This window comes from Borostomias antarcticus (genome assembly GCF_949987555.1).
Source record: "Borostomias antarcticus genome assembly, chromosome: 10".
NCBI classification, from domain to species: domain Eukaryota; kingdom Metazoa; phylum Chordata; class Actinopteri; order Stomiiformes; family Stomiidae; genus Borostomias; species Borostomias antarcticus.
In genome coordinates this window covers 7,475,622-7,502,934 of record NC_140243.1, presented here as the reverse complement: position 1 = coordinate 7,502,934, position 27,313 = coordinate 7,475,622, and the positions used below count along the sequence as shown (strand labels likewise).

General features: G+C 48.4%; 2 protein-coding genes across 2 annotated transcripts; both read left to right on the top strand.

Annotated features, from left to right (window-relative positions):
* Window positions 1-2,862: 2,862 nt before the first annotated feature.
* On the top strand, window positions 2,863-11,648 carry amotl2a (angiomotin like 2a). The gene is made up of 11 exons (XM_084444015.1): window positions 2,863-3,004; window positions 3,847-4,611; window positions 4,804-5,002; window positions 5,654-5,798; window positions 5,970-6,062; window positions 7,627-7,922; window positions 8,047-8,225; window positions 8,339-8,440; window positions 8,559-8,746; window positions 9,091-9,255; window positions 9,763-11,648. Exons 2-11 carry the CDS (start codon window positions 3,908-3,910, stop codon window positions 9,846-9,848), a joined length of 2,157 nt encoding a protein of 718 aa, XP_084300141.1. The 5' UTR covers window positions 2,863-3,004; window positions 3,847-3,907; the 3' UTR covers window positions 9,849-11,648.
* Window positions 11,649-17,771: 6,123 nt separating this feature from the next.
* Window positions 17,772-25,703, top strand: sap130a (Sin3A-associated protein a). The gene is made up of 21 exons (XM_084443736.1): window positions 17,772-17,845; window positions 18,539-18,664; window positions 18,816-19,096; window positions 19,187-19,354; window positions 19,453-19,579; window positions 19,688-19,809; window positions 20,031-20,152; window positions 20,352-20,496; window positions 20,601-20,691; window positions 20,811-20,915; window positions 21,157-21,298; window positions 21,531-21,649; window positions 22,136-22,420; window positions 22,510-22,687; window positions 22,811-22,909; window positions 23,109-23,470; window positions 23,607-23,852; window positions 24,099-24,224; window positions 24,509-24,612; window positions 24,851-24,964; window positions 25,076-25,703. The coding sequence occupies exons 2-21, from the start codon at window positions 18,562-18,564 to the stop codon at window positions 25,232-25,234; spliced, it is 3,198 nt and encodes a 1,065-aa protein (XP_084299862.1). The 5' UTR covers window positions 17,772-17,845; window positions 18,539-18,561; the 3' UTR covers window positions 25,235-25,703.
* Window positions 25,704-27,313: the final 1,610 nt, after the last annotated feature.

The window sequence follows — 27,313 nt, the reverse complement described above, 5'->3', positions numbered from 1 at the left end:
AAGGAGTCGTGGCTGAAGCGCCTAGCCTGTCCCACCTCCCAGAACAAGGCCGGTCCCTCCCAGTGCTTCCAGCTCACACACCGCATTGTGCTCACAGGCCAGGATCGTTAGCAAGTTCGATGGCCTTGTCCAATCCACATGTTCTGAGGGCCCATCATCTCCAATATTACACAGTACATTCATTGTGTTTTTCCACACGGTGAGGGGAAGAGTCAGGTGGCTTTATCTGAGCTAATTTTGATATGTTACAGTGACATACAATGCAATACATGCTTTTATTGTTCCCAGATCATTCCCACATAGGCTAAATCATGGAAAATAGATGCTGTATTGTTTTGAAATGACATGGACTCCTATTAACAAAAGTTATTGTAAAATAATATATTTTTGTGTGAACCATCCCAGTAAATGATATACAGTATATATGTTTTGGTACTAATCAGTGCTATGAACTAGTCTGACTGTGGTGTTTACAGTTAACATCCGCCATTGAAGCAGCTGTTGGCAGTTACACCAGTCATTTACACAACAGTTGGGCCTCACCTGCCATGCAAATAACCAGGAGGTACTTTGACTTTCAGGATGTGGGGGTCTGAGAAACAGAGACCAACCCTATCCCTGGTTTGTTGTATGACAAGTGGAGACTTGCTACTCTCTACAAGTGCAACAAATCCACAACCTTTGTGATCGACTCTTTCCAAAAAGAGCCCAAAGAAGGATTATCTAAAGACTCATATTCCGTATTCCTTGCTCACTGGTGATTCTAGGGGGTGGCAAAGGGTGGCAGATGCCGCCCCTGAAAAAGCCTTGCCATCCCAGTTGCCATATTTGATGTTTAAATGTGTATGGGGGAGATAACCTCTGCCTCCCCAGCTGGAACCCCTGCCAACCTTTTGCCACCCCAGGTACAACTTGATAGTACCGTCACTCACTTCTCCCCAACGTGTCCATCCCCCATGGCCAGCTGATCCCACATTTCCCCCAAGTATATGTGAAGAATGCAGGCCAGGCCAGGGGGTTAGAGCTGGGTCTGCATGGTCAGTGTTGGGACTGGGACAGGGAGTTGGGTCTGTGTGGTCAGTGTTGGGGCTGGGACTGGGACAGGGAGTTGGGTCTGTGTGGTCAGTGTTGGGGCTGGGACTGGGACAGGGGGTTGGGTCTGCGTGGTCAGTGTTGGGACTGGGACAGGGAGTTGGATCTGTGTGGTCAGTGTTGGGACTGGGACAGGCAGTTGGGTCTGTGTGGTCAGTGTTGGGACAGGGAGTTGGGTCTGTGTGGTCAGTGTTGGGACTGGGACAGGGAGTTGGGTCTGTGTGGTCAGTGTTGGGGCTGGGACAGGGACAGGGAGTTGGGTCTGTGTGGTCAGTGTTGGGGCTGGGACTGGGACAGGGGGTTGGGTCTGTGTGTTCAGTGTTGGGACTGGGACAGGCAGTTGGGTCTGTGTGGTCAGTGTTGGGACTGGGACAGGGAGTTGGGTCTGTGTGGTCAGTGTTGGGGCTGGGACAGGGACAGTGAGTTGGGTCTGTGTGGTCAGTGTTGGGACAGGGACAGGGAGTTGGGTCTGTGTGGTCAGTGTTGGGGCTGGGACAGGGACAGGGGGTTTGGTCTGTGTGGTCAGTGTTGGGGCTGGGACTGGGACAGGGGGTTGGGTCTGCGTGGTCAGTGTTGGGGCTGGGACTGGGACAGGGGGTTGGGTCTGTGTGGTCAGTGTTGGGGCTGGGACTGGGACAGGGGGTTGGGTCTGCGTGGTCAGTGTTGGGGCTGGGACAGGGAGTTGGGTCTGTGTGGTCAGTGTTGGGGCTGGGAAAGGGACAGGGAGTTGGGTCTGTGTGGTCAGTGTTGGGGCTGGGACAGGGACAGGGAGTTGGGTCTGTGTGGTCAGTGTTGGGGCTGGGACAGGGACAGGGAGTTGGGTCTGTGTGGTCAGTGTTGGGGCTGGGACTGGGACAGGGGGTTGGGTCTGTGTGGTCAGTGTTGGGGCTGGGACTGGGACAGGAGGTTGGGTCTGCGTGGTCAGTGTTGGGGCTGCTGGTGCTGGTGGAGATGGAGGGGAGAGATGCAGCAGATGGCAGGGCAGTCTTCGTCATGTCTGCTGTGTGGAGAACAATGCATCTCTCACAGATCTGATTAAGGAGGGGAAGGGGATTTCACTCCCAGGACAGCTGGCAGGCAGCGTGCCTCGCCCCCCCACTACCCAGCCCCTCTCCCTCCGTGTCCACACAGACACACACTCTGCAATTAACTGGCACGGGCCTTGGCTTAAATATTTACCAGGCACATGCAAACAAAAGGCCCTTAATGAGAATAATGATGCTTGACGCTTCTGTGTAATGAGTGATGCACATCTCTGGTTGGTCCGTACTGCATCCATGTTAGATGTGTGAATATTTGATATTAGTACACCCTAATATCAAATAATTATCATATTATAAACGGTTTCCTACTGAATCTTGTAATGTAGCTACATGAGACTGGGGAAGGATGTGACATATTGCAAATGTATGACCAGAGTTATGTGCAACTAAAATTAGGATTTAAGAAATAATCTGTCTCACAACATTGTCTCTCTCTTTAAAAGTTAAACACAGCACTCCTCAATGTTATGGATATAGAAACTGATATTACAGACAAAACCTGGCAACCGGCTGGCCGGAGCTACTGGTGCAGTTCCCAATCAGATTCTTTTTGCCCTGCCCCCTTTATTCCTATGCGCTCCGCGGTTCTGCTTTTGATCCCAGAGGGACTTGGGCCCTAGCATTCCAGGCATTCCAGTCACAGCGAACAATCGGCCCTCAGTTATTTATTAGTGCAGAGCTCGCTCCCTCTCGCTCAGTCTGTTGAAAGAGCGTCGCCAGCGCACAAGCACACGGTGCGCTGAGAGTAAGGAACCAGGGTTCTCCATACACTTTACGCGAAAAAAACGTTTGGGATTACTTTCGTCAAGCTGATCAACATTAACAAAAAATACCGTCCTTGATTGTGCACGTGATGAAATTATAAATTGGTAAGTGTTAGCTGACTAGATGTTATTTTGAATGTTTTGTGTGTGTTTGGTAACGTTATACACATGGTCGGTGGATTCAATCCTGCCAGCGAAGCTTGGCTATTTCTACTTAAATCATGATAAATTGCCTTTCCATCAAATTACGGATTTTAGTTAGAAATATTAGGTGGTTTGTTGTTATTGATTATGTCTGTCCCTTTGTTTGAAATACAATTATGTTGGCACTGGAGACATTTTATTCGTATTTATACTCATTTAGAACCAGAAAAGCTTTTTATACTAGATGCTGTGGTCTCCGTAGTAGGCTCTTTATCTATTTAAATATACACTCATTGTTTGTCTTTGCACACGTCCTACGTGTTCATGACCATGGAACACATTTTACATAGTGATTAAGCAATGGAATGGAATCTAGCAACGATAAATTACTGATGCAATATTGGTATCTAATGTCTAAAGTGTCTTACCCGTTAAAACATGTTTCCAGGAATTGTCAACTCGATAGTCTTCTCACTACGAAATAATATGATATGAAATGTTAGGTGGGTGGAGATGGAATGGATGTTGCTGTGATACTCCTTTTTTCTGTGAGCTCAGAGCTTTGGAGGAACACTTTCAGTGGTATTTATAAGCAATGTGGTGTTACTATGGGAATAGGCTCTAAGGCATGAGGCATGTTGAACTGGAAAGCTCACCACTGGAATTTTTCTTTTTTAGGAAAATTGTCTTTCCACTAGTACTAAGCTAAGAACAGAACAGCTTGAAAATGTCAATATTTTCGGATGTTGATATATCCACAGTGCATTCTTTGATCATGTCCCCCTTCTTTTTTTTTTTACCAGATCTGCGGTCTCCTCCCCATTCAAACCCACACAGCTCTTCACTCGTAGCCCATTCACTGAGATGAGAACGGCTGAGGAGTCGTCCGGCACGGTCCTGCACCGCCTCATCCAGGAGCAGCTCCGCTACGGCAACCCCACCGACACCCGCAGCCTCCTGGCCATCCAGCAACAGGCGCTGCGCGGTGGTAGTGCCTGCAGTCCGCGCTCCTCCCTGGAGAGCCTCACCCAGGAGGAGACCCAGTTCGTCCAGATGTCCGCGCGTCAGGAGCCCCAAGGCCAGGAGCACCAGGGGGACTACCAGCACTCAGAGAGCCCCGTGTGTCACCTGTATCAGCTCCACGGGGAGGAGCTTCCCACCTATGAGGAGGCCAAGGCCCACTCCCAGTACCTTGCCTCGCAGAGGGGGCAGCTGGACCTGGAGGTCATGGGTAGCCATGGCGAGGGCCAATGGGACTTGAAGCGGGAGCACGCCCGCTCCCTCAGCGAGCGCCTCATGCAACTCTCTCTGGAGAGGAGCGGACCCAGAAACGGCCTTCCCATGAGCTCTTCACACAGCGACCCGCAGCTGTCCAATAACTACGCTAACTACGCTGGCCCTGCTGCATACGAGGGACCAGGGGCCTTCCAGTGCCCAGACCAGCGAGGCCCTCCTCCGGACTATCCCTTAGTCAGGGCTCCTGGATATATGCTCAGCCACTCCCAGGAGCACGGCCATGGACAGTACTACAAAGAGCCCCCACCTCCGTTCCACTCCCAGCACCACAGGTAAATTCACTCAGGGCCTCCAGCCAGCAGGCTACCATAGTCAGGGCAGATGCTGATGAATTGGATTGACCTCAGTGACCCATACCCGTTTACACTCGCTATCCCTTTTGTTATACTTACTAATATTTATTCAGTATTGTAGATCTGTTTCATCAAATTAATGAATGACTCCATCTCCTCTCCTCTCCTTAGGTTTGTGCCTGTTGAGGCCCAGGTGGTCCGTCACAGCCTCTACTCCACAGTGAGCTCTGCTGGCCCAGAGTTGTTCACTACGACTCCCAGCAACCCCGGCAGCAACGCCGCGTCTCAGATGGACCTGCTGGTGAGGGAGAATGAGAGGCTGAGGAAGGAGCTGGAGGGCTACAGCGAGAAGGCAGCCAGGCTGCAGAAGGTGAGAAGGAACCCCCCCTTGATGCTCTGTTTGCCAGAGCTGAGAATGAGAGAGAACGGCTGTTCAACGGTAGCTATTTGTTTCCGTATGTTAATGTTGAGTTAAAACAAACCCTCCGTCTGGCTATTTGTGACTGGGTGACTTTTTTTTTGTAATTACAACATGAATAACCAAATCACACGGAAGCAAATGTTTACCTCACAACTTTCAATTCGTGGGAAGTATTCGTATACACTCTACCTGTTACCTGTTATGTGTCTACTCTCCACACACACACACACACACACACACAGTTGAAAGCAAAATGTTCCCGTTTCGGTGAATAGGAATGCCACCAACGCGTCTAGATCCTTTGTCCTCCCCGCCACCATGGCAGACTTCCAAGAAGGGAGCTGAATGCACTGACACCTGGGACTCATAAGAGTTCGCTGAGGAATGTTGATTCCCAGTTTTCACAGGAGAGTCATCTCCCTGTAGGTGCACACACACAATGAACAAGCCAGCCAGGCATTTCATGTCTGGCTCGTCTTCTACACTCAGATGTTGCTACATAAACCAGCCTTTCATTGAACACTGGGGAGGCTCAGTAATGCCTGTGTAATGTGTGTTTTGAGAGAATGATTACAGATAGTTAATGTGTTTTCCTTTTAGCTGGAGCTGGAGATCCAGAGGATATCTGAGGCCTATGAGACGCTGATGAAAGGCTCTGCCAAGAGAGAGACCCTGGAGAAGACGATGAGGAACAAACTAGAGGGAGAGATCAAGAGGCTACATGACTTCAACAGAGACCTGAGGGGTAAAGACTGATTCACATCTATGTTTAATAACTTGGACATACACACTGGTGTACTTCATAACTGATTTTACTAAGGCTTACAGGACTCTTTGAGATAAAACAAGTTATTTATTTACCCGGTGAGCAATAGAAATCCTTAATTTTTTAAAATCTTGTGTCTTTGAATTGCAGACCGTCTTGACACTGCTACCAAACAGCGTGTGGCAAAGGAAGTTGAATCAGCAGACCAGAAACATCACGTTTTTGCCAAACTCCTCGAACAAAGTAAGTTTTGATGCTCTAGATTTACCACAAACTTAACCAATGATGTCTCAAACTTTGTTGAGGGGAAAGATCGATTAGGTCGCTGAATTTCTTTCATAAGCGCTTGTATGAATTGTACTGTAGGAGGGAGGCAGAGAAAAGTTTAGGACCCAATCATGAGAACTGTTTCTACAAGTCACGCAGCACTGTGAAACATTATCTACACTGCCAGAAGCAGAGTTGTCCTGTGACATTTTTGATGGCACATTGAGGTGGTCTGTTGTGTTGCGGTGGGAGGCTGGGAGTTGGGCCGGGGGTGTGTGTGTGTGTGGGGGGGGGGGGGGTAGCTGCTAGGGGAACTCAATCTTCTCCAGCTCCAATGCTAAGAGCTGCTCTTGGCACTTGAACGTCAGCCATTATTCACAGCGGCAGTAAATGTGGCCTGGATTCCTGGGATTTTTTCAGGTATTTCAGGCTGTGCTGTGCATGGGGAATGCCTAACTCCCCCCTTTGCCAGGCTGCACAATGCCTGGGACCTCTCCTCAAGGGGAACTAATTAGACTGCGGCTGTGGGCTATCCACTCCCAACTCAGGATGACCCCAGGCTGGCTAGCTCTCCTTGTTAGGGCATTTCTTTACCTCAGGGTCAGTCGTGATGAATAAGTTCAGAACTTGCTGTCTGTGGTTTTTTATTATCTACAGTACTTCAACTCAGCCTTAGTTTGCAGTTGCGTAACCAAATCACAGTGCCCAGACAGCTTAACACTACCCTATCGGAATGTTTGCCCTTCCCCCCATTTCAAGGACATTTTACGCAAATACAGAAGTTGATAGGCTTGTTGAGACTGAAGTTAATGTGTCAGAAAGCAGTTATCCCACTAGTAGGGAGCTCTGGAGTTTAGAGTCTTTTGGACATTCTTTAGTTGTTTACTACTTAGCCTTCGAGGCATTCCAGGGCTTTCCCAAGTACAAAGCTCTGCCTGTGAGCACAAGAGGATAAGAGGAAGTCTTCATTCGCCCCACAGTCACTGGCTGTTGAGTAATCAGCGCCTGATGTAAGTGGTCAGGGCGACCAACTGTTTCACTTACTAGCCCTTTCCTCATCCCTGAGATGTAATGCTGTACGAAAAGATAATATGAAATTAGTCGGACGATTTGTGTTTGAATGCAGTTTGTTCCGAATGGTATGTGGCACAAACCATGACGGCGTAGGTTACATGTTTTTATGCAAACTCTACAGTGACCCACTAGGAGGTCGCAGGTCAGAGACCTTCATACATCTCTGACGGCCTGTTTCACTCCACATCCCACTTTGAAGACAGTTCCCCTAGTGATCTTTAGCTCTGTGGCCGCTCGATTGACCCCTCTAACAGCATCTGAATAGGCCAGTCATGTAACCGCATTCCTGTGGTCTTCACACTAGAATCCCTCAGGGGGTTGAGAAGACAAATGTTTTCATTGCCTCCTTGAGTCATTAACTTTAACTTGCCTTAGTTTTAGTAGCCATGTGACCTGCCCTTATTAAGCAGCACATTTCCTTTCTAACCCCCCCCCCCCCCTCTCCATGTCTCTCTCTTCTCCTCAGACGAGGAGCAGCAGCGGGAACGCGAGCGCCTGGAGAGGGAGCTGCAGCGTCTGCGCTCCTCCGGGGAGGATTGGCTCCGGCGACGGGAGGTGCTGGAGCAGGCGCTGGGCTCGGCGCAGACCCGCAACCAGCAGCTGGAGGAGGAGCTGCGGAGGAAGAGGGCCTACGTGGAGAAGGTGGAGCGTCTGCAGAGCGCGCTGGCCCAGCTGCAGGCCGCCTGCGAGAAGAGGGAGGCCCTGGAGCTGCGTCTGCGCACGCGGCTGGAGCAGGAGCTCAAGAGCCTGAGGGCCCAGCAGGTATGAAGGAGACCCGCACAAGCTTGGCGTCCCCTAACCCCCCTCTCTCCCCCAAGTCTACAACACAACTCCCGCTTACATTATTAGGCTAATTGAGCTAACCACTGCCCCCACCCCGTTACAGTGGCAGTCCCAGAGCCCCCTGTCCTCGGAGCGGAGCTCCTCATCTCTGCAGCTGAGGGAGAGGGAAGAGAGGATCCTGGCCCTGGAGGCCGACATCACCAGGTGGGAGCAAAAGTACCTGGAGGAGAGCACCATGAGACAGTTCGCCATGGACGCAGCCGCCACCGCCGCAGCTCAGAGGTGTGTGTGTGTTGTGTGTGTGTCGTCACCCAGGGTCACGTCATTGAACACATGGATATTATGAAGGCCATTGTCCTAACAGACTTCGTTTATTTCTTTATTTCTTTTTACAGAGATACAACCATCATTAAGCACTCCCCGCGCCACTCGCCCAACAACAGCTTCAACGACGACCTGCCGTTGTCCAGTTACAGACACCAGGAGATGGAGAACAGGTACACACTTTCTCTGCTCACGTTCCGCAAAATACATCGGCGGCTGACTGTATTCGGGTAGCAATCCGGACGAGTCTGCACGTGTACTTAATCTGTATTGCTCTCTGTGTGTGTGTAGAATCCGAGCCCTCCACGCCCAGCTCCTGGAGAAGGACGCCGTGATCCGGGTCCTTCAGCAGCGCTCCAGACGAGAGCAGGGCCGCCTGGAGCAGCAGGGCCTGAGGCTGGCCCGGTCCGTACCCTCTATCAACACCGTGGCCGCCGGCTCCGTCCCCGGCGCCGCGGACCTCGCCGTCCGGGGGAAAGGTGAGCATGGGGGCACCGGAGGGGGGGGGGGGGGACTCACGGCCTGCGCAGACGCCTGGCGGAATGTCGGATCTAAAGCGACAAACGGGGCTGTCGGCCGACAACTGGCGGCTGGCCCCGCGTCGCCGGGCAGAATGCGTGCTCCCTAAAAAAAACCCGGGAGGGAGATGGCGGCTGAACCGCGAGGGGTGTCCCTCAAATAGACGTCTTTTTGAAATCGGAATGCGTGCCGTCTCCCGGCTCCGGAATAGCAGCCTCAGAATAGGCGTGGGAGGCAGTTCTCCCCGAGCAGATGTTTGTGATCCGGTAATTAACCAGCTTCCTCTTTTTGTCTGCGCTCGTAGGGAAGAGCCTCTCGGATGACCAGACGGCTGCCTCGGCCTCGCTGCCCCCCCACCGCAGCGCCCTCCCCAGGACCCAGAGCAGGGACTCCAGCACCCAGTGTGATGTGGCCCCAGAGGAGCTCAGCCTGCCAGCGGCCCCTGAACTAACCTCAGCACCTGTCTCAGGTGTGTACTCTATCTCTGTCTCTGTCTCTGTCTCTGTCTCTGTCTCTCTCTCTCTCTCTCTCTCTCTCTCTCTCACACACACACTCTCTCACACTCTCTCTTACTCAAATGAATGACAACTCCATTGATGTCACAATAGGCTTAGATTTTCATCTTTAGTTGCAGATTTATGTTGGAGGACGTCCTTTTGATCTCTGCTAGTTAAAGAGTAACCAGATCCAGGGTTATGCCGCTAAGAGTAAATGGAGCCATTCATACAATGTAGACCTTTGTTTGTGAAACCTTGATTGTGTGTGTGTGTGTGTATGTGTGTTTGTAACCTTGACTGTGTGTGTATGTGTGCGCGCGCGTGTGTTAGTGTATATGCGTGTAAGCACATGCACGTGTGTGCATGTTGCAGCCTCATTTGCTTTAACCTTGCGACCTACTGAACTTGATGTCACTGTCGTTCAACTGCAACTCCTACAAAATCGTTCTGATAAGGCCTTTTTCTTTTTTTCAATACAGATATCTCAGAGCAGCCCAAGGCACCGCTCAACACGTACAAGAACATCAGCAGCCCTGACGCAGAAGTGGTAGAAATCCTTATTTAACAAGGTGCAAGATTCATAGTGGACATTATCAAGAAGGTGGAAGACTGGAAGGCCATCCTTCACAGCCCACCTCTGAGGAAGAGATCTGTCCTTGTCGGACAGAGCTTCAAACTGACATATTCATGGAGAGTCAGGACTATTTCTGGAAAGGACTATCCAGAAGTGTGTGCAGCAGTCCAGAGAGGAGAGCTGAGCTTTCCCTCGGTGTTCCTGCACACGAAAAAAGTTGAGATATTGTCGGCTATGTTCTCTTACAAGTCTGTCAGATGCAAGTCAAAATCCTTCAAGGTACTTGGATGGGATTAGACACCAGACTGTAACTGCATATATTGTGTATTGTGTATATGTAATGTATGTTTTTTTTGTTTTCTTTTTTTTAGCAATGTATTTATATTTATAACTGCTGCTCATAGTGTGATGTGATATTTGGTGTGGAGTGTTGTTTGGCTTTTTTAAGAAAGAAGAGGAAGATGTCTAATGTCTGTCTTCACTCCCACTGGTTCTACACCTCTGCTGCAATACTGTTTCCTCTCTTCTTTGCAAGTGCCGTGTATCAAGTCAGATAACCCACATTCCCGGATGCAGTACAGAAACTGTCCATGGTAACACATCTTCCTACTACACTATTGTTAAACTAATGGGTTGGCTTAGGGAAGCCAGTTGCGGTATACTCTCTCCCTGTTTACGCACCATGTCCTTGGATTACTCCATTCCACAGTGTGCTTGAGTAAATACTGATTAACCCAACTACAGCATTCCCCACCTAAATTAACTATGCAGTTGGTGCTCTCACTCTAAGAGGCGGTTGGGGCCCTGCTCACAGCTCAACAGGGGATTTCAAAGCCCCCTTTTCAGGGTGGAGTTCGGAGGGCACGTCCACTCTTATAGAACTGCCTGTGAGGGGCAAGTGCTTTCGTTTCACATGGGCCTAATTTTTAAGATGCCGGGTTATCATTTTTTGGGCCCCAGACGGCCACAACCCAGGATGCCGCTCCCCTCCGCTGACAAGCTGGAGCTAATCTTCTCACATTCCTTCCTGGTGGAATGCTCCCGCTCTGAGGAAAAGGCTATCTTCAATCTGACCCCATGCCCCTGTTAAAACGGTCTGCATTCTGTACACAATTCTTTTTTGGGGGTCTATTTATTTCTAAGCCCTTGGTAGCTGGTTTCTACCATGAGCATCTATGTCGATGAACAGATATATATACAGCAGCATGGAAACAGCCAGCCATATTTGGCCCCCATCCTCCATCCTATTCGTTGACGCTAAGTGTTACATTGAAGTAAGCTATTTTCTTCATTGCCCAAGTATCTCACATTTCTGAGGTCAGAATGTCTTTTACATGGAACCTTAAATTAAACTTTGCCGCACACGGGGTAGGATCAGGAAACACTTGCTGAATGTAGTTCCTTCTTTGTGTAAATGCAGAAGTATGTATGACTGTTTTGAACTGGAATGTGGGAGGATTTACTTTTGTACTATACTCGACAGTCTTTCACCTTCTTCAAATGCTTTTTTAATGTAATTTCTCTCACAGTGTATTTGCTGGTCAATGATCTGTGTGAGAACCATTTGCTTTTTAAATGCCTTTTCACTATTTGGTTTACATAAAGCGTTGTTTTGAACTGAAGAGAAGTTAATATATTTTGTATTATGTTTTTCTTTTTAGTATTCAGTGATGAGAACATAATGCCAAAGATTTGCATTACTTTTAAGTTATAACTCGGTATATAAAACTGCAAGGTTTGTGTAGATGGCCTTGCTCTAGTCGGTTGACCCATCTTGATGTTGCTGTGAACTTCTAAAATGGGGAATTTTTGAATGTCATTAACATTTCATTAATAGAATAAAGACTTTAATATATACATATCTTGAAGCGTTTGCTGTTGTTTTTCTTTTAATAATAATAATAATAATAATGAATATATGTATATGGAGCTTTTCTTGAGACCCAAGGATGCTTTACATAGTGACAAAAGAGACCAGAACAAAAACAACACAGAGACTAACTGGCTAACTAGCAAGCTAACTAAAGTACTGTATACAGTATGCTGAGCTTGCACACACTGACTTATCAGTGACATCTCTGACACATCAGCCAGGCTGATGAGATGGGGGGTTGGGGGACTGGGGTTGCCATACTGACATAAATTACAAATGCAAGCTTGTACAAGCCTCTCTTATCAGAGTCCATGAGCAAGCACACATGCTATCTCCCATTCATCAGGAGAGAAGGCCACTTCATTGAGTGAAGAAAAACAACTCTGCCACCTGCTTGTGGTGTTGGCAAGCAACCTGCATCACAAAACACCATTGGCACATTCCATACAGGGCCCCAATCGAGCCTTGAGCCCAGAGTGAATGCAAAGTATGTTCTTTACCACAAATGGTAAAACAAAGAGGCTCTCTTCACTCTCAGCTGGGCTGTCTGTCGCAACACTTTTGGCTTTCAATAGACATAGCTGGTAAATGTAGCAACGTTTGAAGAGGCTCGTCTCGCTAATCTATTCCTTTATGACAAACAATGTGGTTAATTGACCATACATGCTCTCAGATAGAAGACATGCAGTTGATTTATAAGTTGGGGCTTAGATTCCTTCTATAATGAAAGGCCTAATTGTCCCTGCCACCTGGCATGCATGCACTGGACTTGTATACTCCACATTTTCTCCAAGCCATCTGCATGGTACATGCCATTTTACCTTTCCCGACTGGGTACAACATTACTAACAGTCTGCTTTTCATTATTCTTATTCAAACAAACCTCTCACCTCAGAAGAACGCCCGCGGCATTCTGCGCAGCTGAAAAGTGACTCACGGTTGAGCAACTCAGCAATTGAGGAACATTTTTGGAATGTGCCCTCCCGGTGCAGAGAAGGCCCAACGGGCTGCAGTGAAACTCATTCCACACAGACAAGAGCATTTAGAACATTCAGCCATGTGTCCATTATGCTCTCATGAGGCCACCATTACTGCTCTGCAGCCAGCCCATCACTCAGAGCTTTTACCTGACTTCTTGTTTTCGCATAGTTTCGGGAACGAAGACCCTCGTGTGATTTATGGTCAGAATTAACCTATGAACATATTTTGTGTCCTCCCTCCTCTCTGTGTTGAGGAAGTGAATCCCTCTTTCTCTGCAGAGCACATTCTTGGAATATCCCTGGAATGTGACTGACATTTTGAAGCCCTGGTCTTGTCTCTTATGGAAAATGGTTGATATGGACTGGTAACTTGAAGCAGATTTGCGGTTAGCATCCTGTGTCTTTGTTACAATATTCTCTGTGTCTTTGAGATGTCAAGACCATGAGACGATGATAGAATTTCAACCATTCAGTAGACATTTCACCATTGGTCATGAAGGCAGCCAATCATAGTATGTTGGTTGGCCTCAATAACCAAGCACAGCTCTTTCTAAAAGACATATACCTGCTGCGGTTGTAATGAAGGTTTTTTCAGTCAGCTTTGGCTCTCAGTGTAAATATTTTGCCTTGCTTGCTCCCTCTGGTAGGAGTAAGATGGCATTCCATAAATGCCTCACAAGCCTCTATCCTGCTGGGTTTACTGGTGGCAGATCAGTGCAACCTTTCTCTGTAGGGTAGACTGGCATCTGTTGAATGTCTCACACTTGTCTCTGTCAAGCAGGACAAGTGTCACCCAGCATGCTCCATGGTTTGGCTCATCACCTCATCTGCGTCATCTTCCACAGTCAACTGCAGGGAGATTTGAATCAAATGTACAATAGTTTGATTCAGTTTTCTATGTGGAGGTGAATTCAATGGCCAGGCTTTAGACCTCTTCCTGGGCTATTGGCTGTTCTGTGAATTGATGAACTGGAATCATACCTGATGTGTTAGTGACTTTGTGAGCCTCCGTGGCCTCACACACACACACACACACACACACACACATACCTCGGGGGTGATGCCGGCGACTCTGTAGGTGAAAGGTTGTGATTATGTGACTGAGCGCTGAGCCAAGTTTGAACATCTGTGTTCCCTAGGCTCCCACAGCCTCCCAGGAGGGGACTCATTCCAGGCTGTGCTTGCTCCAGCTAGCTGAACGTCCTCCACCCCCCCCCCCCCCCCACCTCCACCCCCAGCTCGGCCCCCCAGCTCGGCCAGGGGCCGTGTGACGGAGAGAACATTCCAGAGACATCTGGAGTTTTCCTAGAACTATGATGGTAGTTTGGCCGCCATGTACCTGTGTCAGAGCTATCTATGATCATATCAGTGCGACATCACGCGTGACTGTTTTTTTTAGGACATAACAAAGAGTAGATAGTGGGGAGTTTTGTATGTGTTCTCTAGTAATAGAATATCAGTAGACCATCTCATATTGATTGATCAAAAAGGAGACATGCCATTTATAACTGATGTGATACAAGATTACTAAAGATTCATCATATTCTTTTGGCAACAAGTGTATAATATGCCTGTTAGTATCGGTTTTTGCAGTACTGCTTATTTTCACCCCTACTGAAGTAACATCTGTTTTGAGTGTACTTAATTGACCATTTATGTTGCCTTAAATTTAGTGTGTCAAGCTGATTTTGAGACCAGAACACCTAGTGAGCGAAGTATTGGCCCCTCACTGCTGGCTTTTGGATGCATTTTTGCCCCCAAAACAACTTGGAAAAATAGTGCTGTGTTTTGTCTTAATTTCCATGGAGATTCCGAAACTTCCTGCCTGGAGCAGCCATGGAATGTACCCCGCCCCCCCCTTCACTTTTCCACATAAATCAGGTCAATGTCCTCTAAATTTAGGTCTGCCATTGTGGTGGAGCGAAAGCTCCTTTCCTCTCTGTTTTCACATTTGAGAGTGAGGGGGGTGAAGGCATCAGGGTCTTCACCCTTACCCCAGGAAAACTAGTATGGTATCTAATGCCATTAATATCTTCCCAGGAAGCTTTCAGTGGCACCCAACCATTATTTGTCATGTCAAGTTCAGATGACCCTGTCTGCAGTAGAGATGGATTCATCATGGCTCTACTATTCTGTCTAGAGTCTCCAGTGAGTCAGTGGAAGAGTGGAGTCCTGTGAGGGCTGGCTCACAGACTGAGCCTCCGCTTGCCAGAAGTAGGCACAGGAAGTGGTTGCATGAATCAAACCGTTAGTGTGTCTGAGACTGCCGATGGGAGTCATCCCGTTTGAGCTGTGACGTTAGAGAGGTATTGCTGAGTGTGGTATTTAGGCCAGTGTTAGACAAAAGCCCCGTGAGTCAACAACAGATCGTTAAGGTGAGGCATTAACCAGTAGGTATGTAGGTGTGAGGAGAAATTCCAGTCATATGTTGGGCTTTATTATACATAGCCTATTAGACCCCGTAGCCTAGAATAAGTGCATAAACATGGCCTCATCTGCAATGCTACAGCTGACATGCCTTGCATTACATTACCCATTCACAGCTACGCTGGGATCGACTGGACCTGCGGCTGTGATGCACTTTACTATTTCTGCCACCGAGATGAACTTTCAGGCCAGTCGTTTTATTTAAAGACTCATCCAGAAATGTACCTGTCTGTCCTCCCGTCTGGACTTGTGAATTATATTTCCTATGAAACAACACTCCCTAAAGATGACAGAGATTAGTTTCTCAACCATGGGGGATTATATGTCCAGGGAGTGCTCGCTATGTTGATTTCACAAGGTATATGACCACAGGTGAGAGGACACAGGTGGAAGGACACAGCTGGAAAATATGGTGCTCCCACGTCAACATGCAAAAACCCGAAGGAAGCTTTTATATAACCTCTCCATGATCCCATGTTTATCCAGATGAAAAGACCTCTGGTCGTCATGGGTCGGCCCTCTGTGGGATTCAGGAACGACTGGCATGCACTCAGAAGGGCGGCATGCTGTACTCACATTCTGTCAGAGGGGTGAATGTTATTTATGTGTTTTGTTGCAGACAACATCGAGACTGTTCTATCGTATATTTTTCTTCCTGGGGGCCAAGCAAGCTTGAACCTCTAAGCCTCCCTAAGAATTTGTACTATTTGGGAGGATGGAGCCTGCGAGGTTTAAAGGTTGAATTCCCACAATGGTGTGGCACTTTGGGAGCGTCCTTTTTTCTCTCTGAAGACCAGCTCTTGTGTCCATGAGACTATAGGCCTATTCTAGCCACAGCAAGCTACAGAATGAGGTCATACAATATAAATGATGGCCTCTTTCAGAGGGTGTGAAAAATACTAAGGAGTTTAAGTATTATATGTATCTAACAGCAAATATTACATGTTGTCTGTGCCAAATACATAGAGCAGCCTTATTAGTTGTGATGAAGGGCACAGAAGCACAGGAGCCTCTTCAGCTCTTCAACCAGCAATCCCATCACATGCTTTGGGCAAACAGAGACCTTTCGTAAGGCGGAGTGACAGGAATAACACATACCACCTTGGAAAAATAGCCGTGGCCTGCAGGATCACACACAGAGCCGGGCCAAGCATCCAAGGTATCCGGGTGATGTAATGGCCCCTAGAATGTGGCAGTAACCTGATGCTAAACGCCTGGGACTGTCGTCTCTGCAAGCAGGCTTTTCATGTCCAAAATGGTCAGTCCTGCTTTCCTGGAGGCCCCATGGTTAATAATTCATATTTGATTTGAATACTTTTGTATTACTAGATATATCTAGACAGCCAGGATGTATGTATGTATGTATGTATGTATGTATGTATGTATGTATGTATGTATGTATGTATTTAGGTATGTAGGCATACTCCTTGACTTATCTACCTGTATAGTTATATTTATACTGACTGAATGTATTTAGGTACATATATATAGTATCCTAATATATTCTATACTGAACAGTTACTGTACATATGGATGGAGTGTCTTTTTTGTTACCCTGTATCTAGTGTTTCTTTTCTTTCCAGCCTTGCTGTAATTTTCAACTGCTGAAATGTCAAATTTCCCCCTGGGCAGATCAATAAAGTATCTACAGTATGTTTTCAGCACAGTTTCTCAAGCAAACAGTTCTTATTGGTATTTAACCATATGTATTATCGGGGAGGGAAGGGGATTCAAGGGAAATGTGCCAGGAAAGAATTCTTTATCTTCTCACAGACAGGCTGTTTTAATGGGTCAAATCCAGAGAATGTATATGGCATTAATTTAGACATACATTATAGCACTGGAAAAGTTATTTGAGCCAGGGCTCAGCATTTTTGGAATGTCAGCTTTAAAAGTGAAGTATAGATCTCCTCTCCAAGTTGGAGAGGAATTTCTTATCTAAATATTGAATTAGCCCCTTGGAATGAAATGTGGACTGAAGCCAGACAGGAAACCTGAAACATTTGTGGCATTGTTTGAGAAATCAGATGAAATTCACTATGGGTATCTGTACCTCATTATGCCATAAACCTTTGTGTTCTCAAATGTTGATGTTTTATAATGTCTCCTAAATGTGAGAACAAGCTCAAATCAAGTCTGCTTTCTAGAAAAAAAACTGACATAAGTGACTGTGAAAATCGGTGATAATGGAATTTTCAACCAGTCCACAGGAGTAGCCTAAACTATGATTTTGGTCATTACATTGCAGCATATCATGACCCAGCTTGAATTCTCTGAAAATGTATACTTTTATATATGAACTGATATGATACTATCAACACCAACTCTTTCAGCAGATACTGATACTGAGATCAGAGCTTGGTAGCCCTCTGTTGTGGCTGTGGCATGTCTGGTTTATGTGATGAGGTAGCCTACTACTGCTCTCCGGTGGCCACCTGAAGGTATTGCAATTCTTAGGACAATTTCGAGCCGGCCCGCCACCACCGCTCGAATCCACCCGCGCGGAAAAGGAGCTGCTGGGCTCCAATCACCGAGCTGCTTCCACCATGGTTCAACCCCTGCCAGTGGTTGGTCGAGGATTTGCAGTTCCTTTTAGTGATTGGACGAAAAGCAGGGAGGTCCATTTGTGAGATCTGCATTCTTCCGGCTTAGCTGTGTGTTGTTGAAAAGAAAAAGACGAATGGAAAAATTGTAACTCTGCGAATAAGGTACTCTATTTTCTTAAAGTTTGTCGTGAAAATGTCTAGCGTGTCAGTTATACACACTCGTGAAAACGACGATCAGCTGCGTGATAGTCATGTTTTAAAAATGCAAGAAATTAAGTTAGCTAGCAAGCGTTGTGCACCAGTATTGTTTATCTAGCTAGCTAGTTAGCTACGTTAGCTAACCGATTGCTAGCTAGCTAGTAGATCCCCAGCAAGCTGCTTCTGTGTGGGGTGCAGCGAGCACACTGTCGATTGCTCTCAAACGTGTCAAAACGCTAGAGAGAGATGTGCGGATGCTAGTCAAATCTTCCACCAGTCTAGTTAACCAGCCAGCTAGCTAAATGTAATTTAATTTGCTACGGATCTCAATTGAAGTGGCTAGCTCAATGCTAATGCTAGCCAGTTCGCTCATGTGTACCGTTAGCTAGCACTAGCTCTCCAGCTACCACCACCCCCTTCTATCACCATCATCTTGTTACTTTGGATGCCAGCTCATTCGCAACGCTTGTGGATGCCAAATCCAACCGAAACGAGATTAAAATAAATGTCACGTTAAGGGGAAACTACAGCACGAAAAGTTGCCAGTCTCGGTCGCATCGCCTCCTCCGGTCTTAGTGGTGCATTCACCACTCACTCACTGAGCAGCTAGGTACCTTGCTAGCCAGCTAATCAGTCATCTGGTCTTTCCTTCTCTAGGACAGAGGTTGTGGAATAACAAGATGAGTTCTCAGCAGTTCCCGAGACATGGCATGCCTGCGACGGGTGGAGGAGCTCCTCAGATGTCCAACCTGGTCCCTGTGAACCAGTCATCGAACCTACCAGGTGCAGTACCGTTGACTAGCTAGCTAACCTTACTAGCTTGTTAACTTGGTCAGCAAGAACGACATTAGCTAGCCAACAGTTAGACAGAATTGCAGTAGCAAGTAGTATTATTTATATGACAAATATAGTTAAAAAATCATATTTTTCTCAGCTGGGGGAGATGCTGAGGGTGGCCGTGATGCAGATCATGGGCTCCAGGATCACCCTCCCAGCGGTGGTGGAGGAGGAGCTGTCCTGTCCTACAGGGAAGACAAGCAGGAGATGCCGGTGATGGTCAGGCCCTACCCACAGATCCAGGCTCATGGGCAGCCTCCAGGTCTACCCCAGCAGGTGCCCATCCAGCCTGGTCCCCCTGTGACTGTGTCTGCTGCTCCCATCCACCTCCCCCAGGTGGCAGGCCAGACCACGGCGCTCACCGAGGGGCAAATGAAGGTAAGCCTTAGCTTTCTCCCCTTACTAGTCAATAAATAACATCACCACTCTGAAACGTTTATATACGTTTTTTCGGGGTACTTTTTCAAGGCTGTCCTGAAGTCGCCTATGCCCAGTCGCCTCATCGCCCCAGCGCCAGCCTCTAACCAGGGGCATCTCCCTAACACCCCGAAGGTGCCCGGACACATCACTGTCACCTTGGACAGTAGCATTGCTCCGACTCCCTCCATACCTGTGGCAACCATCAGTAGCCAGCAGGTGACTGCTCTGTTCCTTGACTCTGCCTGTATGCGTTTTATCAGATTTTTTCCGGTGGCTAACGTTTGAGCTCTTTTTTTTATCATTTTTAATTCCAGGGACACTCCAGTAACCTTCATCACCTGATGCCCGCTAACATCCAGATCATCAGGAGTGCGGCCCCTGCTTTACAAATAGGGACCCCCGCAGTACCCCCACAGACCTTCACCTCCCACCTACCAAGAGGTACTACCCCGTTAAGAGAGGGAACCCTAATAAACAAAAAAAAAGCCTTTTGCCTTATTTTTTCCTATGCCTTGTTTTCTGATCTATGATGTTGTATGTGGCCTCCAGGGGCAGCTGCTGCAGCTGTTATGTCGAGCTCTAAAGGGCCCACTGTCCTCCGGCCGGCGTCAGGGGCGGGCGCCGGGCCTGGCCAGCCCACGGTCCAGCACATCATCCACCAGACCATGCAGGTGCCCCAGATCTCGTTTCAGCACGAGCGGCCTTGTGATAATACATTTTATTTGAGGACGCCTTTCCGGACACCCAAGGTCGCCTAACAATGCATACAATAATACAAGTTCAAAGAGTAAATAAATCAAAAAAGCCAAATGAGACTGACGATGTGGGGCGGGGGAACTGCTGACCCGACGACGATTTTTAACGCCCTCTCCCTGCCCCCGTGTCTCCACAGTCCCGCACCGCAGTCACCACCTCCACAGCCGTGCTTCCTACAGTGGTGGCCCCCATCTCCGCCACCCGCACCCAGTCTCCCGTGATCAGCCCGACCGCCACACACTCTGAGATGGTGCACGGGTAAGCAGCTCCTTCACTAGGATTTTTAAGAGTTTATCTGACAGAGGAACAGCTCTTACGTTAGTGAAGGGCACCCACGTGTTCTTCCGGCTTGGAACACCGGCATCTGTTCCCACCGGAGTTCCGCTATCCAGGTTCCCTCTGGATGAATGGCTAGGTCGCAAAATGAGGTCTTTCCCCCGAACTCTGAACTTTTCAGGCGCCCGGGACTGACCATCCACCCACCTCCGGCCACCATCAGTATCCAGAGGCCCCAGACTCCCCGCGACACGGCCACGCGCATCACCCTGCCCTCGCACCCTGCCATCGGAGCTCAGAAGCCCCAGCCCCCTCACATGACTCAGGTCAGAGGGCTCGCCAGCTCGCTGTAGCGCTCCTCCATGGGACTCCGCAGATCACATAGGAAACTGGGGTTTGTTAAATACTGAACCCCTATTTCTGTCCACAGAAATCTATCTTCAGCACTGTGACGCCCGTGGCTGCAGCTACAGTGGCTCCAATCGTTGCCACCAACACTGTGCCGTCGACCACCACCACAGGTAAAACCTTCGGTTCTGACAGATGTGAGGGAAGTGAAAGCCAAACATTTATTTTCTCTAATGCTTCTTCTTCTTCTTCTTCTTCTTCCTCTTCTTCCTCCTCCTCCTCCTCCTCCTAGGCACAGTACCACACACCCAGATGACAAGCAGCACTATTGTCACCATGACGATGCCCTCTCACTCCTCCCATGCTACAGCGGTGACCACCTCTGCCATTCCTGTTGGTGAGAACAGCCCAAATAACTGAAACATTTTACATCAGCACCAAAGTGTGCAGCGACCCCTCTCATTTAGCGTAATTCATATTCAGAACAGGCATGCCATCGATGTGCAGAAACACCCTTGGACAAAGGCATTGATGGATCTAATAGATGGGTACTTTATTCATCCTCAAGGGGAAATTGTTAATGTCTCGTCTGTGTGTGTTTGTGTGTGTGTGTGTGTGTGTGTGTTGCTGGCCCACAGCCAAAGTGGTCCCCCAGCCCATAGCCCACACCTCCCCCCGGGTCCAGCCCGACTACCCCGGAGAGAGGACCAACATCATCTCCATCTCCGGCCACCGGTCCTCCCCCAACCCCGTCGCCATGGAGACCAGAAGTGACAACAGGTGAGCGGGCGCCTGCTCCCCCAGGGCTGCTGTGACTGTACCTCTGTGAGGGTTCAGAGTTCAATAGTTTTTAATATAGAGCTTCATTGTTATAAAAAAAACTCAGATTATTAATCCACGGTGGTGGGGATTATAAGACTCACGGGTCTTTACCGCTGTATCGGCACACCACTGAAAGGAGATTGGGAGAAGAATGTGGGTATAATCTGTGACTGGTCGTTCCTCCCTCCAGGCCGTCCGTGCCGGTCCAGTTTCAGTACTTCCTGCCCGCCTACTCCTCGTCACCGTACCCCCTGACACACACCTACACCCCCATCACCAGCTCTGTGTCCACCATCCGCCAGTACCCAGGTAAGAAACCACACCTGTGCGCAAGGTCAGGCCGTCATCTCTAGATGACTGTTTTAGGGATGCACCGATATGAACATTTCAGCCTTTACCCATAACAAATATGAACATTGCTGTCATGGCCGATAACCTATATTTAGCGATGTCGATATGATCTGTATAAAAACAAGCTTCTATGATAATCAAATGTTATACATACTGAAAAACACATGGAAACACTGTCTCTATTATCAAAATATTTGGAAAAGCCGATAAATCATAGACCTCATTGTTTCCTCTCAACAACTACACACAACCGCAGCTAGACAGAAATAATTATGGGCTGTTCACATCAGCCCTGTTTTGCACATCAGACCAATAAGGATATATAAAAAAATGTCATCGGCAGATACCGATATGATTGCTGATATGTCGTGCATCCCTACTACGTGCACATCCTTAACCCAGGCAGTACACATGTCTCAATATAATATCTTTCTCTGTGTGCAGTGACCCCCCAAGCCCCCAGCTCGGCACTGCCCAACCCTGCTGGAGTGGGTGTAGCCACTACTGTCCACCTGAACCCCATGCTGATGGCTGTGGACAGAATTAGCATGCAGTCCGCACAGATCAGCACCCAGGGGATCCAGCCTGCACCAATGACAGCCCAGGGCATTCAGCCTGCACCAATCGGAGTGCAGAGCCTGCATACCTCTGCCCCTATCACCACACAGGGGATTCAGCAGGCGCCAATCTCTGCCCAGCAGCAGTCGCAGTCCGATGCCAAACCTCCAGGTGATCATTAATAGCCAGGAATGAGTGGCCATTTTGGATGAAAGGTTGTGAATTTCCTCTTGACTGAATGTGTGTTCTGTGCTGTTCAGGTGTGGTCTTGACGGACGGGTCCACGTTCGTGGCCGGCCCCATCGGCAACACGTTCAGTGGCGCGCAGCCCGTCGCCACCATGGTGCAGACACACCCCCAGGGCGGAGTGGGCGGAGCCCCCACACTGGTCTCCTCCCCCCGTCCCAGCATCCTCCGCAAGAAGCCTGCCAATGAGAGGTTAGCGTGGCTTTGAGTCCAGACTGCCAAATAAGGTTGCTTGCGTGAAATAAACTGGTTTGAGCCTTGCACAGAGTTGACCTAAAACATAACCAATGTTGTCGTTTGTGTGTTTTGTTTCAGTTGTGTCCGTAAGAACCTGATACCAGCCCAGGCCAGCGAGCCGAGCAGTGGCAGAGTGGAGGCTGGCGTGAGAGCAGCAGGATCTCCCCGGCCTGCAGGGTGGGGCTATGTTGCATTACTGTAGTATTACTGTTGTAGTACCGTACATCCTGTTGTAATACGCATGCTGTGTATCTAGAACATGAACCTTATCTTCCTTGTTCTCTCTCTTCTCTTTCTGCTCCCCCCCCCCCCACACACACTCTCTCTCCATCTCTCTCTCTCTCTCTCTCTCTCTCTCTCTCTCTCTCTCTCTCAGAGTGAAACCCAAAGTGGAGGTGCACATGTCCATGGCCCCTCCAGTGATGGCTACCGTGGAGGCCCTGCCCCCCCAGGGCGGGGAGCAGCAGGCTGTGTCCTCCCCCGTCCAGCACCTCTCCCAGGCCATCCCCACCCTGCTGGCCCCCCAGGGCCCTGCGCCCCCCTCGCAGGCCACCACGGTGCTCTCCGCCCTCCCCGCCGCCATGGCCGTCACCCCCCCCGTCCCCGCCTCCATGGCCAACACAGTCGCCTCCCCCACGCAGCCGGCAGCCAGTAGCACGGCGGCGTGCGCCGGGAGCTCCGCCTTGCCGGAGGTGAAGATTAAGCAGGAGGTCGAGCCTATGGACACCGCTCAGCCAGGTATGGACTACATCTCCCATCATCCATAGCTACATTGATAGATAAGCGAAAATGGTTAGATGGTTAGCTGACCTATGGACAGCTGCCAGGGAGATGAAACTGAAACATGTCTGTGCCCCCCCCCCCCAACCCCAAGTGTCCAGCGGGTCCATGACCTCAGCCCCAGGCCTCAGCGCCCATGCCTCGTCCCTGAACGCCCCCCCGTCAGGAGACCTGATCCCGGGGGCGTCCCCCAGGAAGAAGCCCCGTAAGCAGCAGCACATCATCTCCACCGAGGAGACGGAGATGGTGGAGACCAACAGCACTGACGAGGAGAGAGCCACAGGCAGGACCCTGAGCGGCCGGGCCGAGAGGAGGGAGTCCCCTCCCAGGGAGTATGTGGGTACGTACATCCTCTGGCTTTCAAGTTTATTACGGCTTAAAGCGCATCGGACGACGTGGTGCCCAGCGCATTTTACAAAAGGTTGAAATGATTATTTAAAGGTGGAAAGGGAACAGTGATGCTGAATATCACACATGATCATCAGCAACTCTTTTAAGTTTTAAGTCCAGCTGTTGTGACTGGTGTTGTGTAAACCGGTGACTGCTCTATTTAATCGGGTGCGTGGGTCCGTGGGGTCCTACCCAGATGAGGAAGGCGTCCGCTACGTGCCAGTCCGCCCGCGGCCACCGGTCACCCTGCTCCGTCACTACCGCAACCCTTGGAAAGCTGCCTATCACCACTTCCAGAGACACACTGACATCCGGGTCAAAGGTCAGTACATTTCCACTGGCTGAAAAGAACCACCGCCTCTTCGCCTGGTAATCCATCTTGATCTCTCTTCAACGTCTTGAATGGTGAATTTGTTCATTAAGGTTAAAGTTATTCCGCAGTTGGCTGTAACAGTTAGCTGCTTGCCACCCAGACAATGTCGTGGCAGTGTCAACTTTTATATTTTTTGTCTGGACCTCAGGAAGATTAGTTGCAGCTCACAGGTAACGGCTAACAGGGATCCTTTTAAACAAACAAATGAATGACCAACCCTGCTGCCTTTTCAGAGGAGAAGAAGGGCTCGTTGCAGGACATGGCCAATCAGAGGGGAGTGGCGTGCCGAGCACAGGGTTGGAAGATTCACCTGTGTGCCGCTCAGCTCAGACAGCTGGTGAGTACTTGAGGTGGAGACGCAGACAGGCCAGGGGTCACACACACACACACACCCCGGCAGGCCTTGTGGATCCAGATCTTTCATTTTCCCTGCGCTAATGAAAAAGATAAAGGAGCATGACAAATGTGATGAGATGATTACACCTGTCTTGCCATAGTCGGTTTAACCCTTAAAAGAAAGTGTTTTGCGGTTAACCCTCGTCTCCCTGACCCCCCTCTTGTCACTGTGACCCTAGTCGGGTCTGGAGCACGACGTATACAGCCGCCTCACCACGCTCCAGGAGGGCTTGATCCCCAAGAAGAGAGCAGGGGCCGACGACGACCTGCACCGCATCAATGAGCTCATACAGGTAACCGTCTCCCAAGACTCTCCGCTTAGACACTGGAGCTTCTACTCCACATCTACACACTAACCACTGTGTGCAGCTGGCTAAGTTGTTGGTGCTGGTGTGACTCCACAGGGGAACATGCAGCGCTGTAAGCTGGTGATGGACCAGGTGACCGAGGCCCGGGATACCATGATGAAGGTGCTGGACCACAAAGAGAAGGTCCTGAAGCTGCTCAACAAGAACGGGGCTGTCAAGAAGTCCTCCAAACTGAAGCGCAAAGAGCGGGCCTAGAGCGGGTCCTCGGGTCTCCTTAATGGCCACCACCATCACCCCCTGACCTCTCCATCACCCCCTGACCTCTCGTGCTGGGGGCCGGGAGGATGGATGGAATGATAAGAGCTGCTCAGAACTCGGTGCTAAGATTTGCTGCGCACAATCGCCATCCGTATCGATCTGTCTGTCTGCCTGAGACCGGACAGAAACGGGAAACAGCAGCAGGAGGGTCCAGGGGTTCACAGGCAGATGTAACCCTGGGAACAGTTTCCCATGGAGACACAATACTCAGCCAGAGTGGGAAGAGTCATGGCTGATATTGGACCGGCTGATTGGCCAAACCCTTAGATTTGTTTTATTTTTATGACCCAAGGGAGACTTCATTTGTAGTTATTTGAAATTTATTTTGCTATTGTTGCCTTTTCTTTATTTTCACAGGGTCAAATGAAAAGACATTTGGTCAGAACTATATCTCACACAGTCCCACCTCAGCCTGTGTGAGGGGGAGGAGGAGGAGGGAGGGGAGGAGGGGGGGGGTTATTTCAATGTAGGTTAAAAGATCAGGAACAATTGAAAAACAAATCCTATATATATATATATATATATATAGTAACATGGTAAATGTGGGACATATTTGACCCTTAACACAGTTCTGTGCCTTCATTGTCTTGGTCTACCTAAAGTGTGATCTACCTAAAGTGTGAATGCTACCCTCACTCTGGACTGTGCACCATCCATGTAAACATCACACAGATAGGAGTTCTGTGGCAAGGTAAATAGAGCTGATATTTTTCTCCCCTTTGTTATTTACCCTGTATTTATTTTGAACACCTCGTCCCGATTAAAATGTGTCCAGTGGACTTACTTGCCCATTTGTAAAATGATGTAACAATCAGCTGCAAGTGATCAGCTGCATGTCGTAGTTTTGAAAGATGTTCCACAGCGTTATGGATGATAGAGAAGTCTCTGGTCCCTCTCAGAACTGAAATTATAATATGAACGATGATATGAATTACCTATAAGCATTTGTTCACAAAGTGTTGTGTCTGCAGATATTTGTATGATAATGAGAACATACCGTGTCCAGAATGGAGGGATACCTTTTACATTAAAACTGCTTCTCTAGCAATCACAATGGATATCACAGACTGATTGATTGAAGTGCATTTTATTTGGTTAAAAGAAAAGATGCAGTACTTGAAAGGGTGTGCTTGTGTAATTAGAATGCAAGAATCTGTTGGTGTTTAAATGTAAAATGCTGTAAATGTGCATTTGTTTTTTGTTTTTGTTTTTTTGCCATAGACAGGGGCTTTTTCAAAGTTTTGTACTTCATGAAACATTTTGTGCTGTGTGTTGTGGCACTTCATTTTCCAGACTGTAAAGAAAAGATGTTTTATGAGACGAATGGGCTCTGCAACGTCTAGCTATTGTACATTGTTTGTCTGTGTAACTACAATAAAGCAAGTCAATTCATGAATACAGCAAAGGCCTTCAAGGGGGTTGATATGTTCCATGGATTGGGGGGTTAGGGGCTAGTGCCGGTTCATCCTCACGGAGTGCTGAATTGGTGTAGTACTGTATATGGCAAGGTTGCGGTCAATTCAGTTTCAATTCCATCAATGCAGAATTTTAACTGAAATAACAATCTCATAATTTAAGTAATGAGAATCATTTCAAATATTTTTGTTTGATTTTAATAGAAGGTTAATACAGTATGTATTGTGTATCGTTAACATTTTGATTTGATCTGACTTTACTGAACTGAATTTAAATGGAGTTGACCCCAACCACGATGCACATTGTTTATTTTGATCATAATTGATCTGCAAAGGAAGTAAGTACACCATGATCTCACTGTCAAGGAAACTTGGCGTTGGCGTCTCACTTCCACACCTGTTATGACTGAGTTTACTGCAGAATCATCCCCTCTATCTGCTGTAACTCTAGGACATGTAGCTATGGGTATTGGTGGTGCCTGGAATACAGGTTGTGGTCTCAGTAAATATGCACAGAAGATAACAGTATCAGTTGAGTTCTTGTGAAGAACAGACTGACTATTATGAGACCAGTACTAATCAACACCTACACTTCCTGTTA